General features: G+C 37.4%; 2 protein-coding genes across 7 annotated transcripts in view; both read left to right on the top strand.

The window, feature by feature from the left end:
- Positions 1 to 48: 48 nt before the first annotated feature.
- Positions 49 to 11,811, top strand: B52 (serine and arginine rich splicing factor B52). Of its 5 annotated transcripts, none has more exons than XM_018445417.1 (12): positions 49 to 221; positions 1,236 to 1,359; positions 2,604 to 2,674; positions 5,149 to 5,244; positions 5,843 to 5,866; positions 6,017 to 6,073; positions 6,276 to 6,345; positions 9,947 to 10,020; positions 10,192 to 10,407; positions 10,783 to 10,908; positions 11,239 to 11,361; positions 11,475 to 11,811. In XM_018445417.1, exons 1-12 carry the CDS (start codon positions 64 to 66, stop codon positions 11,614 to 11,616), a joined length of 1,281 nt encoding a protein of 426 aa, XP_018300919.1. In that variant the 5' UTR covers positions 49 to 63; the 3' UTR covers positions 11,617 to 11,811. The 5 variants fall into 5 exon arrangements, with proteins under 5 accessions (XP_018300919.1, XP_018300920.1, XP_018300921.1 ...); XM_018445418.1 differs by lacking the exon at positions 5,149 to 5,244 and adding an exon at positions 5,039 to 5,119 and having other exon boundaries at positions 11,475 to 11,810; XM_018445419.1 differs by having other exon boundaries at positions 10,192 to 10,380; positions 11,475 to 11,807.
- Positions 11,812 to 13,523: 1,712 nt separating this feature from the next.
- Positions 13,524 to 19,321, top strand: part of cib (thymosin beta cib) — a 13,625-nt gene continuing 7,827 nt past the window's right edge. The window contains exon 1 of one of the 2 annotated variants that reach the window (XM_018445423.1): positions 13,524 to 13,688. The gene's annotated coding sequence lies outside the window, so the exon portion shown is untranslated. The remainder of the gene's footprint in view (positions 13,689 to 19,321) is intronic. The other variant, XM_018445425.1, reaches the window with a different exon arrangement.

Here is a 19,321-nt window from a genome sequence, read left to right as displayed (position 1 = left end):
CGTTGCGTGGGGGTCGTTGGTGGGGGAAGGTGGTACCGCCGCCGTGCGGCTGGTGTCGAGGCTATGCCCTGCGCGCCGTCGAGTAAACCCCGTTTTGTTTCCGTTGTTGCTACGAGGCCACCTCGCCGTACGGAGAGTCGTTCAGTATCATCCTCAATCTCATTGATATCGTATCAAAGAAGGTCTCACTTATTGCAAGTTACCGCAAGTCGAACGTTCAGGTGAGTACGAATGGTCAAATGTCTGTTTCGTCCGATAATTTCCATAGCTGGTCTTTCGGGGGGGAAAAAATTGCGAGTTGTAAAACGTAGTTCGATCGTCGTTACCCTGTACAACGTGATGTAATCCGGGACGAGCGAACCCTCCGCACAGAGCACGTTCTTTTACCAGCTTTCGTTCTCGCTCGGCGAAATACGAAGCGCGATTCGTTTCAACGCGGTGGCGATAACGCGTTTCGCGACGGAACGAAAGTTCGCCGCGATAGGAGGAAAGCACGCGAACGCGGATCTTTGTTTATGCGCGTCGCGTTAAAATGCGAATTCTCTCTTCTCTTTCCGCGGCCATTATTACGACTCCGAAGTATCACTCGCGGCGCAATAAACCGACGGCGCCTTCCATATCGATCGTACCGATTCGATGAGCCGGATGAGCGTGGTGTTTCGAGATCGGCGCGTATTTCTAGAAGTTTCGACGCGGCGTCTTATGGCTGCTTATGGCGCGTGCACGCCGGCGTGACGCGACGAAAATATTCTTTATAATTCCGCACTTTTTTCCCCCTCTCGAGTCTTGCGCAAACGGAAAAGAAATTTCATGCGTCCTCTCAATCACAGCGTGAAACAGCGAGTTTCATGCGATAAGCATCATCCGGGAAATTTTCCGTGCGTTTATTTGGTGAAGCGTGTCAGTATCTTGTTGCATTAAAGAAATATTGAGAATAATTAATGACGCTTCTTACATATGCGTTGATGAGACAGTAGCATACGATATATGTATATATTCGAATAATGAAAATTGTTAATCAATCCGATATTAAATTTAATTTGGATTACTGTATTCCTTGAAAGAACAATTATAGAAACACCGTTATGTTTTGTTTACAAATAATTAAAGTTTATTTTTAACCGTCTCTCGGTTAGAATTTTGGAAAATAACGATTATCTTATGTTGTCATGTGATTAAACGGCAGGTTCTGCAGGTAGCCTGTTATGTAAGGTGTTTTTATATTTTCCTTTAAGAATGAGCACTCGAGTATTCGTTGGTGGCTTAACGTACCGGGTGAGAGAGCGCGACCTTGAGAAGTTCTTCCGGAAATATGGTAGAATCAAGGAGGTCGCTATGAAGAATGGATTTGCCTTTGTGGTAAGTCTAATGTGGTTCAATTGTTTTTTTTACAGTATGGTAGGGACAAGAGTCTATGTCGGTGGGCTTCCTGGGAAAGAGACCTTGAGAGATTTTTCAGAGGCTACGGTCGGTTCCGTGATGTTCTCATCAAGAATGGTTATGGCTTTGTTGTAAGTATCTGTACCCAGCTGTAAATATCTTGAGTAACACTTTACATCGCCCAATTTGGTCCTGTAATATTCATTCATTTGTCTGCAATTACTGCAAAAATTTATATCTCTTTGAAACTGATGGTTTTGGAATTAACAAGTTTTGATATTTCTTAGCTTTGCAATTGTTGTATAAAAATATATTCTAAGTATTTGGAAATTTTTCTTTATAAATTTATTGAATCATATAGCGTAACATTTTGTATTAAGGGTTGCTGTTTTATCTCTCGGTCACTTTCCCTTATTTTATGAAAAAATGAAAACTGTATTTGATATTACAATTATTGATATAACAATGTTTTTGAATAAAGAGACGTTAAAACTTATTTCCAAAAGATGGTTATTCGTTTTTTTTATCATTATTTGGACCAAAATGGGTAAGCTGCAGAGTGTTAAATTACAAATATACAACTCGATAACCTGAGTTGACCTGACCTGAGCCCTGAGCACACTGGTACTGTGGCAGTTTAGTGGAGCTGTGTGCTGCTTATCACCGATTATTCTGCAAAAGCTTTGTAAGTTATGTATAACCAGGGAAACTAAACCACATCTATAATGGGCTATGTATTACCAGTTACTTATACCAATAATTTGAAATTTTGTAAGCACTAGTAATAATCCAGACTATGCACTCTTTATATAGTTTTATATATATATATATATAATATTTAATATGTGATTTATTTATTAATTAGAAAAAATGATATATCCTTCTCTAAAACTTTTGCAGGAAGAAATTAAAAAAAAATTGTATATAAAAATTTTAGACAATTATAAATAAATTAAAGTCTTAGCTATTAACATTATGCATATCTAAGTAAGCATTCTACCACATTATCTGTGATGGTTGATTTTTATATTCACTATGTACATTTATTTATAAGTCGTGAATAATACAGTGGTATTTATAACTTAGCATTATTTATGAAAGCTTTTATAATTAATATATAGATTGCATATAAATACATCAGTAATATATCATCCTAGTGATACTAAAATAGAAATAAATGCGTATTATTTTTAAATAATAACGAAAAAAATTTTTTTTTTTAGGAATTCGATGACTATAGAGATGCTGACGATGCCGTGTATGAATTAAACGGAAAGGAACTTTTAGGCGAAAGGTAATCTAATCTATTTTATTTAGTGTATGAAACATACATGTACTAGGCGATATTAGGCGGAATGGTATAGGTAGCATGTTTGCATGACTGAATAGTTTCTATAACAATCCATTTAGTATGTGGATTGTTATTGTGATTACATTAATGTTTGAACTATATCATAATTATAATATTATTGGTACTGGGGGTTCACGATTTAAACACCAAGAAATTTTAATTCATTATGCTAACACACTAAGGGTGAGTCAAATTTGGGATTAGTGACATTAACTAATATTACATAACAGATATGTAGTTCCTTCCTACAAATCTTTATAATTTATAAATTATAAATATTAAATAATATATATATTCTGTTGACGATAGTAATCTTAAGAATACATTTTTTGTTATTTCATGTACAGAAATAAATTACAGTAATTTAATTTGTACTGTGATCATCTCTTATTAAAATTGATAATTTTTTTTAATTGAAATATAATACATTGCAATATAGCTAATTTGTAATAGTTTATTTTTAGAGTGGTGATGATATTTATTATATCGAGCCATAAATATCTTCTGATTTACATAATAAATATTTTTTTTCCGGCTAATTGATTAATTATTAAATAATGAAATTTTTTAATTACTTGATCCTAAATAACTCAAATTTACTGACGATTAGTGTCTAAGACTATGTCTACATGGACACTTTAATTGGGTTTAATAACATTCATAGTTAGAAGATGGCCAATCACAGTCATTCCATTCTTCAGAGGAATAGCTACAGTTTGCCAGTTTCATAACTACGAATATTATTAAACCCGATTAAAGATGTTCATGTAAACGTAATCTTAAGTTATTTAAATAACTTAATTTTTTAGGATTTTTTAAAGTGTTAAATCACTAGAGGCATTTACACATAGAAATAATAAATACTGTTTTATCTGCGAATTATTTATTACTTACATAATTCAACTCAATATTTCCTTCTCGATTAAATAGAACATGTCTTGTTATCTTAAATAAACAATTTGTTATCAATTTGATCTTGTTACATATCATTTGAGATTAGATTGATGTGAGAAGCAATAGCATTTGAATGAGAAAATGAAATCTCTTCAGCACAACACGTAAAGTAACTTTCTCTAAAAAATTTTCTTTTCTATATGCTTATTCTTTCTTTCTTTTGGGAATTTATGTAAGTGTCAATAATATTAATAGCTTTTACATGTAATAAATAATAGTAGTTTTCAACATATAATAAACATTGTAATAGCTGATAAAGTGTGGTCGAATGCGGTGGCAATATTCTTAACGCTCTAATCGCATTGCATTTCAACCTGTACCAGTAATATTATTCGCTGTTGCTTCTATTTAATTAAAGACAAATGTACAGTGCACAATTGTATCTGTTCGCATTTAACGGATGTTCCGTTAATACTTTTAATTTTGCATCTATAGTAAACGGCGTCTGTCCTCCAAATTAACGATTGGACATTTAGCGAGATAAAATGTGTCTTAAATGACTTACCGCCATTTTGAACTACTTCCATCAATTCCCCGATTAAAAAAAGTCTTGGCAATAATATATCTTCGTCTGGAGAAATGTTATATTGCTTCTTTTTTGCCGAAAAATTTGGCACATATGCTTTCTCATAAATTCATCGTGTGATCCCGTATAATGGACCACATCATACTTTAATAAAAAAAAAATGGAAAATTTTGTATATTATACACGGAGAAAAATATTTGGTTGAATTAACTGGAATTCTTATGGAAAATGAACAATCCGGAATTCTGATCAAATCTATTAGATTTCTGGTTAATTTTAGTAGATTTAACCAAGAAAATTTTCAATGTTCATTATTTTAATTAGAATTCTAGAATATTTTATTATAAATCTAGTAGATTTAACCAAAATTCTGGATCATTTATCTTCCACTAGAATTCCAGTTAATTGAACCAAACATTTTTCTCCGTATAAGGATCACAGATATAGTTATGAAAAAGCTGATGGATGTGGTGAAAGAAAATTAATTCGATAAGTAGCATCGTATAAAGAAAACAGTTTAGGTTATATAAGGAACGAGAACGGATCGTGAAAGAGAGAGTGAGAGGAGAGAGAAAGAGAGAGAGAGTGAGAGTGAGAGAGAGAGATGGGGGGAAAGAGAAAGAGAGAGGGGACAGCGCCTCGGACGAAACCGGACGATAGAGAAAGAGAGGGACGGATGATATTTGATCAGATTTCGCGGAGAAAGGAGACTGAGGAATGGAAAGGAAAGGAAAAAAAGAAGGAAGGAAGGAAGGCAGGACTGAAGCAGCTTTAGAGAGTAAGAATTAGTCGTGGACTTAGGCGGGGTTTTGTTGGGTGTGTTTCAGAGTGGCGGTGGAGATAGCACGGGGTGTTTCAGGGAGGCGAGGCGACCGTGGCTACGGACGCTCACGCTCCTGGAGAGACAAGTAAGCATATCCAATGTGTCTTGTTACAGAATTACTGTAGAGAGGGCCCGGGGGACACCTAGGGGTAGTGACCAGTGGCGCTATGGTGACTCCCGTGGTGGTTATGGGGACTCGAGGCGATCTGCGTAAGACACGCTATCCTTTTTTTTATTTTATCAGAGCGATCATTATCCCCTCCTCCCCTGCAGGCAGCCGGCTCGGGATGTGCGAAATCCAAGCGATTGATCAATTTACTTCCCGTTCGGATACTTATCTCTTGTGTATGGATTTTTTGTTTCTTTTTTTTCCTTCCCATTTGTTTTTTTATTACGTTTTTTTTTTCTTATATTGTTTTGAGTTTTTCATGCCGCGTAATCGATTTCGCACATCGTCCGCACAGGGAAGAACGTAACCTTGGATATTGATAAGCTCTAGCATAAAGAGGGCGTAAAGACGAGTGATAAACCACGCGTTTGTAAATTTTTCTTGCCTTTGCGCATACGAAAATACTTTAATAAATACGTTTAATTAGAAATCGATATTTCATCTTCAGAATTGGTTGTTTTGGATTTGACTACTCTCCCGAGTACGTCGAATTGTCAAAGTTTTGTCGCGATTAAAAAAGTGATAGCAATACAACGCCTAGCGATACCCTCCCAGACATTATGTTTATTACTGGTAGTTGAATGAAATGATCCGATGTAATTGATGACTAATAGATGTGTGGTATTGTGTTTGTTACAGCCGAGACGATATGCGGCACGACAGGTACGCTATTGCTGCATTTTGAATAGATTTGATTCGATTGGAACAGGTGATTGATTGTGTGCCTGAGCAATGAGTGCAGATCTGTAGTTATTTGCTGAAGGTTTAACCGACGATCCGTTATTTCTGTTCACATGACATCCCTTTTTGCAGAGATAGTGTGAACAGAAACACGAGGACTGCATCTAGCTACAAGCAATCATTGCCCAGGTACATACATCCAATGTTATGCTCTAACGATTACACCTTAACTTAAATAAACTTACTGTTTAAATATCTTGAATTATATTATTATTACGTTTTATATCATATTTTTATTCGCATTTACATTAACGTAAAGTCAGGTCCAAGACAAACCTGCTTGCTCTAAAGATATACATGTAGATAATAGCTGGTTTTTTTCCTATTGTAGATATGGCCCACCGACACGCACCGAGTATCGTTTGACTGTGGAGAATTTATCAAGTCGTGTCAGTTGGCAGGTAAGTGACACATCTCGCTTTTCTTTGTCTTACATTTTTACCGATAATTACCTTCGTTGGTTTGATTACTATTCGCGTTTCCAGAGAAAACATTGCACTGCTTTATATGGGTTTTTCAAATTTATATATCTCTCCGGATCTCTAAGTTTTGTCGAATTTTTTCACAGTTCGTTTCTACCAAAATTCCACGCGTGTCGATATATAGCATTTCTTTTGTTCTTCAATTGTCTCGTCTCATTTTATGTTTATTTACTCAGAATAGAAAGCCCTATTTTGGAATTTATAAAGATGTAAGATTTTGATCAAGTAAGTCTATGGCAAAAATTGAAATCAAATTTTTATATACACATGTGCAAAAGACATTTTTCATGAAAAAAAGAAAAATTAGAGAAGCGAAAGAGAATAAAAATCCATACGGACAACAGAAATATCGGACACGTGCGAGATGCAAGAAATGCATTGCGGATCACCATACCTGATACAAGGGCACAGGTTTGCACGAGGAACTCGGAGTAACAACATGGCCCGTGATGAATGCAGCCAGATACTATTGGACAAAGATATTCGGCGGACACCGTGGACGCGAAGAGCTCTAAAGCGGAAGAAACGAAGCAACGAATGGACGATAGACCGAGACAGCGATACAGATAAATGCAAACGATATGTGGGAATACCAGGACGCAAGTGGATGCTTTTAAAACCAAAAAGCCATAAAAAATTATACTCAAATCAAAATGAAGAACTGCACGTAAACCAAGTCTTACTTGATCAATTTACATTGTGTATATTTGTATATTACATACATAATTTGTATTTACATACATAATCTATGAAAGTAGATATATATTTTTTCTATAACTGTCGTTGCACTTTTCCAATAATTGGTTATTTACCAAAAAATATTCTCTCGATCGAGTCTTGATTGTTCGACGTTACTTTTTCAATTTATTATTTCATTTACGTTCGGCCAACAGTTTGAGAAAAACAAAATAAAATTGATGTTCTTTCCGAAGAGCCATATCCTCTTCGCCGAGGAGGGGCGACCGGTAGGGCCAATAGACTGATGTGCGATGATAGAGATGACGATGCACGCGGTGGGCCCTCCTTGAGGTCAAGTGGCACCAGGTTGGTTTCTGAGGTGTCCCGGGTGACAGAGAGAGCCGCGTGGCACTGGGATGTACACCTACCACCACCTATCTACCATCATACTACTTCTCACTCGCAGTAATACGTGGTGAATCCCGGTGAAATCCCAGTGATAGGGCTATTGTGCATACTTCAATCCTCTTCATCGTGATCACTGGGGGAAAAAAAGAAAAACAGAGAGAGATCCAACCGCCGCTATCTACTTTATCCGTCTGGGAAACAAACATTTATTTACGTAAACAACCTCCACCATCAATATATATCACCACTCTTCCTATTACTATAAACCGACATGGTCATAATTCAGTACTTTCACCATCGACCATCATTACAACCACCATCACATCTACCACTTCACTGTGACTGTCATTGCTACTGGTACGCCATGCAACCTAGCCATCTAGTAAGTCAGGCAACGGCCACACCCATGAGGGCATACACGGGCCGAAACCCGAACCATCCGCGACTACGCCACACAGATCCGTTCGACCCGACCGAGCGCCGTGTGTCTGGCCTTTCTCTCTGTCCGTAAGCAAGGTGGTGCCTGGGCCCAAGGTAAATGCGTCACCTTAACCGAGTGTACTCTTAGATATACACATATATATCTATTATAACTACACACTCTTGAACGTGATTTTGTTCACATATGTATACTATATATATAATATATCTATCTATACACCTCGTTATTTAATATTACTGTGCACTATAGCTCAGCGTACATCGAACTGTTCAAGTTTTATGAAGTTCGGAGCTGTGCACGCACAACTAAATGCGAAATCAGAGATAGGGAAAATATATCTAGTGATATATTTACGTGCTCGAAATTAGAAATCTACTTGTTACTCGCTAAATCAGTTTCGTATCTAAACGTACTATGATAACGTCCGGGTTTTCTTTATTCATAATGAATATCTTTCTATCGCGAATGTCTTTCTATCGCGAATACGTTTCATCAAAATTTTCTGAATAACGAAAGACCAACTTTTCTTTATACAAAATAATTTATCATTACATTATATTTTAAATGTAGCAAGCGAGGAATGATATTTCAGAGGAAATATATCCAGCGTTGGAAGTATATCTTTGGCAATGGCATGCGTTCTATTTTTCCTTTTTTTATTTTATTACATGGAATTTGCGCTTGGACCTTGAGAGACATCGGCAAATTTCAGACAGGCCGCCGCCATGTGGTATCCCACAGATACGGAGATGTTTGTGCTATCTCGTACTCGCCATGTAAAACGACGGACACATAGCCACACCTATGTCTACCTAGTATCTCCACAACACTAAAGCCGTACCTGGTTCCCACACACACATACACAGAGAGAGAAAGAGAGAGGGAGAGAGAGAAAGAGAGAGATATACATATAAGCAAATCTCCCAGCGATGAACGCAAATGGACCACTAGACAATATCTACCTTCACTCGCTAATATCCTTCACGAATGACTGCGAAGCATTGAACTAGATGATGTGTGGAAGAGACAACAAAAAAGAAAGAGAAGAAAGGATAATGTGGAAGACATCTGCTCACAATACAGAATAATCTTGCAACATTAAGAGAAAAAATCCAAGAAAACGTTACGGGAGAAGAATTATCGATGGACTCATCATGGTTTTATTTTTAGCGAAAAATTAACACAATTTTCATCCTTAATTCCTCATGACCAAACTTATTTTTTCCTTTTTATTGCTATGCAGAATGTATTCATATAGCCTTTGAAACCTTTGCTTAACTTTTGCTAAATTGTGTATATATATCAAAATTTTAATTGTCGCTTTATACTTAGCGATTTTTTTGCTGTATGTATGTAATTCTTTCTAAAGAATTATATATTACTTTAAACAGTATATTAAATATATTAGTTACAGTTATACTGATATTTTTTTTATGACACGTTTCAGACATTTAAAAAGTATCGCATTTATTACTTTTGTAATTATATTGTGAGCCATCCTGCAGAAATGAAAATTACTCTCAAAAAGTCCATATCAATTGATTGATACAAGTATTGATTGATTTATATATGCGTTTTATTACATAAATAATGTCTCATTATGCAGGGCGGAGTTGTGTATATGTATAAATTAAATCATAATCATTTAAAACATTGAATTGCATAAAAAGAAAGGTTGTGTCGATAAGCAGATACTAAATTCGAACACGTAATTGATAATTTTATTCTCAACACTGAAGACGCGAGCAGATGTAGACACCATGCTATGCTTATCTCTTTCTTTAGTCGAGTAGACCCAGGTTACCTCTGTCAAGGAAAGAAATCGAAATAGCATATAACGTATGAGTGCACAGGATATATTTTAACCTGCGCGATACATCAGACTAGGAACACAGTATAGTAAACTCCAACTACTAATTCTTAATCTATTCGCATATTTATGTACATTAGCATAGAGAAACATATTAATTTTGGTTCTTGTGTGATGTTCAGGATTTGAAGGATTACATGAGACAAGCTGGAGAAGTGACATATGCTGATGCTCATAAACAACGTAGAAACGAAGGGTAAGCGACTTTGTTAATTATAAGCATGATAAGTAAAATTAAGCTACTCAGTTTTAATAATGAAAAGAAACAATAAAGCAATTGTAAAGATTATTTATAAAAAAAATCTGCGCATCTGCATTGTCTCGTGTTACATTGACCTAACGATTCAAACGATTTATGATTTTGCAGAGTCGTCGAATTCGCGACATACTCCGACTTGAAGAACGCTATCGATAAATTAGACGACACAGAATTGAACGGCCGTAGGATTAGACTCATCGAAGATAAGAGACGTGGTCGTCGTTCAAGATCGTCCAGTTCGCGATCGCGTTCCCGATCTCGATCTCGATCACGACGTCGATCGCGCTCCCGTTCAAGGTATAGTCGTTTTCGATCCCGATCAAGGTACTGTCGGGGCGACATTACGCCACCTGTTATGTTTTCTATTATGATTTATTTGTATCTAGATACAACCTTGTAATACGACAATCTACTTATACAAAGCGATCCATTTATTATTTTGTCCAAATTTATTAGTTTTTAATTAAGTTTCTGCCATTGTGTTTTTTTATTTTTGTGTTAAAGTAATTTGTCACAACTTAATTTTTTATAAACTACAAATTTATTTCTGTTTTAAGTTCGTTTCTATTTTGTTTGATTATGAGACCAAAGTTTTATTTTTTGCAAAAATTGCAAAATTGATCGCATAATAAAATAATTTGCGATAATATCGGGGACTGTTTTAGAACATTAAGCTTATTGCTGTTTTCTGTAATACAGAAGCCGTCGCAGTTCTCGTAGCCACAGCCGTCGTAGTACCCGTTCCAAGTCAAGAGCACACTCGAAGTCCAAGTCCAAGTCTAAATCCAAATCCCCCGAGCGTAGTCGTTCACGCTCAAAATCCAAGTAAGTATCTTTGTTTCATCAATCTGTTTATATTTATTTACTCTATTTATATTTATTTACCTATGTATATTTATTTCACTTATTTTATTTTTTTTCTTGCGCAGTTAGTCACAGTCAGTGTACACTCTCATTCCCATTTATTATTGGCATTGTTTTTGGGCTGGCTACGTGCCTTGAGCTCTCACGCTTAATCACGCTTTATACGCGTTCACCTATTCACCGTGCGCGCGCGCTTGGAAAACGACAGAAAAAAAAGAAAGCGAGTTTCTTTGTATTTTGTCAACTTTCTCTACTTTCGTATCCCTTTCATTTTGAACTATAATTTTGCAGATCAAGAGACCGCTCAAAGTCGAAATCTAAGTCAAAGTCCAAATCCAGATCTCGTTCTAGGTCCAAGGCTGAGAGGTCAAAGTCCAGGTCGCAGTCCAAATCCAAAGCCAAGTCTCCCTCAAAGTGAGTCCTCTCGCTGGCCTTTTCTTTAATCGATACGTAATTGGCGCAAGAAAATAAAATTCTCGAACGATGGCACAAATGCTGAACTCCTTAAACGTTCCTCCTCCTTTCAGGGATAGGTCGAGCCGCGAGCGTTCCAGAGGTGACAGATCCCGCTCCCGATCAGGAAGCAAACACAGCAAGAGCCGTAGTCGCTCTCGTTCGCCTATGAATGGTGACAAATCGCCGGAGAGCAGCAAACAGAAAGCCGACTAAGCAGAGAGATAAAAGAATCAGCAAACTATTATTTGTCCTTTCTTTTTCTTCTTTTTTGTTTTTTCCTTGATCATTTTTTATATTGAATCATATTAAAAAAAAAGATCAGTATCTCATATCTTCGTTTCATTAATCTTAATGATGAGGTTTTAAACCTGTGTCGATGCCCTCACTTCGATATAATTTGAATGTTTTTAAAAGATACAATCGGAGTTTTTTGTAAAAAAAACCAACATTATCGTTGATTTCAGGTAATTTTTGATTTAATTACTTAAATCATAGTTAGCCATGGCTTTCTGCCTTTCATTTTTTTATTACATAGATATCAGATTAGGTTTAGCGATACACATCATTCGACTTATACAATTCGCGTATTTAGATAAGTATTCTTTATTCATACCTCTGAAACTACAAATCTTTTCATTGTATCGCCGTATATGATACGAGTTTCCTTATAATGGCTTTTTGTATATATTCCTAATGATTACATTACAATAAGAAAGTATGTGATGTGTATTAAATTTAGAGGTAAGAGGTGTCTCAACTGTCAATAAAAGTTCATGTCGATGCAAATTGATACTTCATATCCAAATCATTCCCAATATTTTATCATTCCCAATTATTTGTTTCGAACATATTTAAATACTGAATCGAATATTTCGGAATTACGCATTAATATGTTTGTTTAGTACATAGAAATAATTAAAAGAAACATTGCGATCAACTATTATAATTTCAAAGAGTTTAATTCATAAAAACGATCCTATAATTATTTTTGGCTCTTCCTACTTAAAATTATAACAAAAATTATCGCGTATCTATTGTTACCAAATGAATAAATTTAAAAAATGAGCAAAATTTGTCTTTATTTCCGGTTATCTCGAGTTCTTAGCTTAACTTAAACGGAACCTTACGAACGAACATATGACACGCAGATGTGCCTACATGGGACTGTGATGACTCACTGACGTGTGTCAACCCTAGTATTTTCGTCTCCTTCCACCCCCTAACATGTTGGAAATAGATAGGCATCACGAACCCAGTTGTCCAGCTCAAGAACAAGAGGGAAAAAGAGAAACAAGAAGGAGAGGATATAAAAAGATCATCACCGAGAAGAAGCCGCGTCGTCGTTCAATGTCAAATTCGCGGCGCCGGCTGTGCGTCGAACGTAAATTCCCGGTCGTCGCTGAGGGTGTGGAAGAAAGACGTAGAAAAGGGGAACGCGATTAATTGGCGCGATTGGGGAGGTAGGAGCTAAGCGTCGATTGGTCCCCATTCGAGAGCGGTGGGGTCCCAGTCCAGGAACGATATGTGCACTCGCAAGACCCAGATGCTATATATGTTTTGCACGTGTGCTAAAAGAAACGAGATACGATTTACATATAACCCGAAATATATTTCTGTAGTATATATTAATATAGTATGAACATTATATTCTTTTTTCATATATAAATTGAAAAGTTAATTCTAAATTAATCTAAATTAACTTTACGGAGTACAATTACCATTTAGGTTCATTTATATATTTCATTTCTTATTTATATTTCTGTTTTTTATCGCTGCACTGGACTGTACTAAAAATTACTTTCACCAAACTCCAAATATATGTTTATTTCATTTTAAGTACATTTTAACAACTAGTGGTTCACCCACAAAGAACAGATCTAATATGTTGGAAATAAAATATATAATGAATAAAATTAAACTGAAGATTTCCTTTTTTTGTACGATACTACAACCTATTATTACAATGAATTACTCGTTTATGAACTATGCAACTATTCCAGGGCGTGTTAACATCGAAGGCATTTTGAAAGGCACTTCATTAAATCCTTTTCAGCCTTTTCTGCGCCGATCCTGGCGAGAGGGGCCTGTCATCCTAAGAGGGGAGACTGCGGGTAGAGGGGGATGAACGACGGGCGCTGTTTGACGCTGTTACCTGGTGTTACGTGTCGCAGAAGCACTAACCGGTCAGTCAGTATACCGTCTCGTTCCTGCCCTTGAACAACGTCTGCTGTTCGACAGTGTCCGCGCCTACCTGCGCCCTAGAAACTGCACGCGTCAACTGACAGGTCAGTGCACCCTTCGTCGCGAGTTACACCGTAGTTTCCCCACAGCAATGTGCGTCCAATGGCGGATTAAAAGCGAGCTGAAATGAACCGGCTGAAATCGTAAATACTTAGCGAACGTCCTCCAAAGACATTTCGAACATCTCCCGGATTCCCGTGTACTCTTGAGGAAGTTACTCGCTTCAAAAAAAGTTTATTTTCCAAAAAAAAATTCACGGTGAGCGACAGCGAGCATCGTTTTTTTCTTCCTCTCACTGCCTTCTCTCCTCTCTTTCGCATATTAAGTTGCAGAAGTGGAAAAGAATTGACATCGAGACTGGCGTGAGAGCGTCGGAGAACCGTGACACCCTGTGTACAGTGGTGCTTTCGGTGCTTTCCTTCGTGAGGCGGCGAAACTTTTAGCAATCGGTTCTTCACTTGCGAAATATCTCAGCTGAGAGATTTCGCATTCCCATATTCGGCGAAGCTAATAAGTGATTTTTCTCCAAGGATAATAGTGATCTGGAAATAGAGTTTCGATCTCAGTCAACGGAACCGCCTTGTAAATCGGCGTTATCACGATTTTCCGGCGTTACGATTGATAATTTCAACGCGAGTTTACTTATCTCAAGTAACAGTGTGTCCTTCGAACAACGCTCACAGAGTTCGTTACGATTACTATCGAATTCACGCTTTGATATAAACACGCGGTATTGAATCGTTTATGTTTATTTACGTACACAATAATTGAAACGCGACGTTTCGGCGTGAGTTCCATTTTGCTGGTAGCGTGGTAATTAAGTTAAATTTGATTATCGCTTTACAGGTAAATAATTTCTATGCCTACGGCGATAATATTGTAGGATGCATTTTCCGTGACTATAACATATAATAAATTAAATTGCATATCTCGAAATTATACGTTGTCTCCACCGACCGGGCTTGCACCAAGATATCGATCGGTCTTTCGTCGCGATCGAAAATGGACCCGGGGTGTGGTCGACAGGAGTCTCTTTTTAGAAGAAAACAACGTTTTCTTATTCATTCGTCTCCGTAATTGAATGGTGGCATCGCGAATATTAATGATGTTCTTAGTAGAATATGACGGAGAGTCAAACGAAACGGGAATGGGTCATTTACCGTTTTAATAATGAATGTTTCATCATAAAAAAAACTGCTGTAATATCGTTACCATATGATGCCTATTACCGTGTATTTTCCTAAAATTATAGTGCAGGCATAAAATACGTATTATTAAAACGTGGGTGAATTAGACCTTTTATCGTTCACCGACAAGGATTTCTTTTATGTACGTGTTACTGGTGATACTTCGTATGTACCGTATTATATCTCATTGTAATTATGCACTTGCACGAGGATCGATAAGATTAACGGACGCAAATTAATGAGCTTGAATTAATGAGTGAATTGTATCGCGTGAATTTATAGTGTTTTCGATCGGAGCAATTTAAAACGTTCCGAAAGAGCGATGAAGATAAAGTTTAAGGATACTACTTTCCGAATGTGTGTGTTTATATAAACGCAAATGTCAAATGCAAAATTAGACGTAACAAGCTTATTAAAGACTTATTTATCGATTATTCTCTATTTTACTTCATATATTTTCTCATTATTCGTCATTATTATATTTGTACTGTTTTTCCACTAATATTTTTTTTACATTTTGTCGTACATTTCTGTTTGTTCTAAGAAATTGATTCTAAAATATAATAATTTAATGTGTAATTATACTTGATGTGAGTTGCTAATTAAATTTAATTGCTCTTTCGAAACGAAACAAATCGCTAAATCGTGGAAAGTCTGTCGGGGAACTTTCTTACTCTTTCTCCGTACATATAAGCGAATAGCGCGAGGCAGCAGAATGGGGATAAGGGCGTGGTTTTGACAGATGCATACAACGCACGCGGAGCACGCATATGCGTCTTCCTCGTCATCGTCGTCCTCGTCGTCGTCGTCATCGTTATCAGTGCTCATTTTCTCTCATGTGTAGCACATTCGGCGCTGATTCTTTATCGTCGGAACAATTTCTAGAAATAATGTTGAACACTAATTATTTTTAATTTACAATTAGTAGACATTGATACAATGTTTAATTAATCATTATAATTCTCGCGTTTAATATCGCATACATTTTTTAAATCCAAGAAAACTCGGCTAGAAATGATGTATTTATTTTTTATTTATATCTATCATTAATCTCGGTTGTGGCAATTTCCACGTGTTTTGCGTTTTCCTAAGGGGTTTTCGTCATTGGGCGTTGCATTTGCATTTTATCATGTCTCGAGCGTGCGCTCGTTTCAAGGCGAACGAGGGGACTTCTGAATAAGCGCGACTCCGTCGTGAATTGCGCGCTTCTGTGCCATGTAATTGCGTTTACCCGGCTTAGCTCGCTCGCGATTAGCGTCTCCCAGATCGCGAGACCATTTCTGTCTCACGAGTGGCGTTACTAGGCGAACGCATATATTCCGAATGTTCTCTTACATCTCGCCATACATCAGTCAGACGATACCTTCGTTTTCCTTAAAGTTAGCATTTATATACGGATAGCAGTGGTCTTATTCCTCCTTCAGTTCATTTCATGTTTGTAATTAAATAAATGGATAGACAGTGTATTAAGCATAACATCAGAATCCTGAAACATCATTCTCCGGCTTGACTTTGAAATTCAAATTCGTATTGAATGCGTGTTTCCAACTAGAACGCTGAAACATTTCATTCGATTTGAATACGAGACTTCAGAGGAGAAAAGAAATAACGATATCAATGATATTATTACGGCAATCATCCCTGTCCGTCACGAGTTGCGCGAGGCGAAGGACGTGATTCTCGGCCCTCCGTCGAGGGCAACCGCCCTCTTACCCATGACCATGAAAACCGGGATGCGCCGTCAGTACAGAGTTCACGGACCCCGCTCACACTCTCCTCCGGACGATGCCGGCAATGCCAATCGATGAAACTGTCTGCCGCGGCAGCCACCACCACCGCCGCCGCCTCCGCCACCACTATGAACCGGCCGCTCCCCTGGCGCAACCTCGCGATCTGCCTCCCCCGTTGTTGCATCCATGTACGCGTTGTGTATGCATGCGTTTGCGCCCTACTCATTCATGCGTCGCGAATATAAGTCTACATGTGTGTGTCAATATTAGCACGCCGTTGCGCTATCGGAAAGCGGAAGACTCGCCTTCCGGCGATCATCGAATCAGATCTGATTAAACGGCGCTTCTGGGAATGTATCGAATTACACGTGTTACATCACGATATAGAAGTCAAACTTGATCAGCTCCTTGAAAGAAAAGACAAAGAATATTGATGAGGTTGTAAATTAATCAGGTATTTTGATAAAATGGAGAAATTTATTAAAAAATCAAGAAATTTGCAAAAAGCCAGACTCACATATGATACGTTTTTTCACGTTGAAAGACTTGGAGATTTTATTACCTTCGTGGAAGATAAGCTTCTGAGTATCATTAGCGAACAACTGATCCAGGTTTTAATTGACTGCAGGCGCATACATACCGACAATGAACATGCCGAGGAAGCTGTGGCGTGAGTTAATGAGCTCAATGCCTCTTTGTAAATCGTGATTTCGCATACATTGCCATAACCGCGCATGATACCACATGATACGGAGGAGAATAATTTGAGCAAAGTTGGCGTTAATTGACGTTTACTGCATAAGTTCAGGCGCCAGGGAATACCCCGACTGTATTCGCCCAATGCGCACCATGTGACTATTGGCTATTAGAGATTTAGAACGATATTTTTATTGGCTAATTTAATTAATGAACGTTAACTATATCCTTTCAGGAACAATAATACATGTATGATGGTTTAGTTTATTTCTTTTAATTTCAATATTAGTGATAAGAGAAAAATAAATCACAATATATTTTTATTTACTTCATTCTTTCCTTTTTTTGTTTAATTGCTATAAATTGAATAAAATATAATATAATAGGAAGTTAATTCATTTAACAATTAATAAAAATTAGTCCTTAAAAATTAAGTTAATGCTTCACGTGTCTTCTTCAACTTCTCGCAACTTCACACTTTTGGATTATAATGATTCGCGTCTCTCATTAACGTTGTTAAAGTTTACTTTTAGTTGAAATTTTAGTTCGAGTGAAAAAATGTCTTTATGGAAATTCCATTGAGCTATAAAGAATATCGAATATCAAGTAAGGACTGCATGTATAGTTGGCAATCTTTCAATCATTTCGATAGTCCTGTTTATTTTGCAACTGTTGAAAGATTTCTTCACTGAGACAGGACTATTCTTCCGGATCTAAAAATATACAAATCTAATCAGCGCGAAGAGAACTCCCAACAGTTGTAAAATAAGCATTCTGCTGATCGTGCACTGAAAAAAAAGATTGACTGCTGCAACCAATTAAAAATGCTATGCCATATTTAACCATCTAATTTGCTGCAGCAGCCAATCTTTTTTTTCAGTGTGGCCAATCTATCCTAATAAGTGTTTCAGCTTGAGAGACTCGGGAACGAATTTTCCTTTCAGTTGTTCGTCAAGAATCGGTCTAGTCACGCAGGAGTATACTCGATATCTAGAAGTATACGATTCGGACGGTACTTTTATATAATATGGCCTCGTATCTATATACGTCCCTGGTATGTACGCGCCACCGCTCGATACGATACGCGCGTCCAGGGTTCGTTAGCCGTCACGGTCGCACGGAAGAGAGCTGGAGAGAGAAAGAGAAAGGGGGAGAGAAAGAGAATCGCGGTTGCTCGACGGTCGCCGTAGCTCGGTAAAACGTTTTTCTCTAGTTACAGATACGAATGTAGTCGGTGGTTTCACGTGGGTATTGTACACGCGTAGGTGTTTGCCGTTCTCTAGAGCCTACACCGCCGATCGATACAGGCCCGTGCACCACGTCGTTGCACGTGTGGACGCGTGGCGCGAAAGAGATGAGAGCCGGTAGCAGAGAGTCTACCATTAAATGCGATTGCCCAAGTTAATTGGCAACCAGCGCGAACTCGTTAGCCAGCGACCGTAGGATCTCGTTCCGCGGACCGAGCCTACGACAATGCATCGTCACGAAGAACTCCTTCGACTGGTGGTCGTTTCTGACAGGGTCTCCGATTTTCATGGATCTAAAGTCGATGGCAGTATGACTTATGTTGTCCATTTCTACCAAGTGACTTATGTCCATCTCTACCAACTTTAATCTCTGTTTACTTTTTATCTCTTTCCCCAGTTCTAAGAATTAGAAAAAAATAAAGAATAAGTTAGACCTAAATTAATCTATATTGATAAAAATAGTCGTTACACTCGCTTGGCTTAGCTATTTTCTGCCGTTGCCTACTTCAGAGTCTGGTGCAGAAATATTTCTGATCCTTAAACTCGTTATGAGATAAGCTGTAACATGAATGAACTTCTTGTTTCTCAATGATTCGAAATTGTTTCAATGAATTTGTATCAGCAAAAATTCAACTAAATTGTTAAGTTTCTAAGGCATCACTACACTGAAAAAAAAGATTGGCTGCTGCAGCAAATTAGATGGTAAAATATGGCATAGCATTTTTAATTGGTTGCAGCAGTCAATTTTTGGTTGCGTTAGTCTATCGAAATTCTATACTGACATTGCAGATAGGCTAACGCAACCAAAAATTGGCTG

This window comes from Mycetomoellerius zeteki, unplaced genomic scaffold (genome assembly GCF_001594055.1).
Source record: "Mycetomoellerius zeteki isolate Tzet28-1 unplaced genomic scaffold, Tzet1.0 scaffold159, whole genome shotgun sequence".
NCBI classification, from domain to species: Eukaryota; Metazoa; Arthropoda; class Insecta; order Hymenoptera; family Formicidae; genus Mycetomoellerius; species Mycetomoellerius zeteki.
This window is presented reverse-complemented; position numbering and strand designations above follow the sequence as displayed.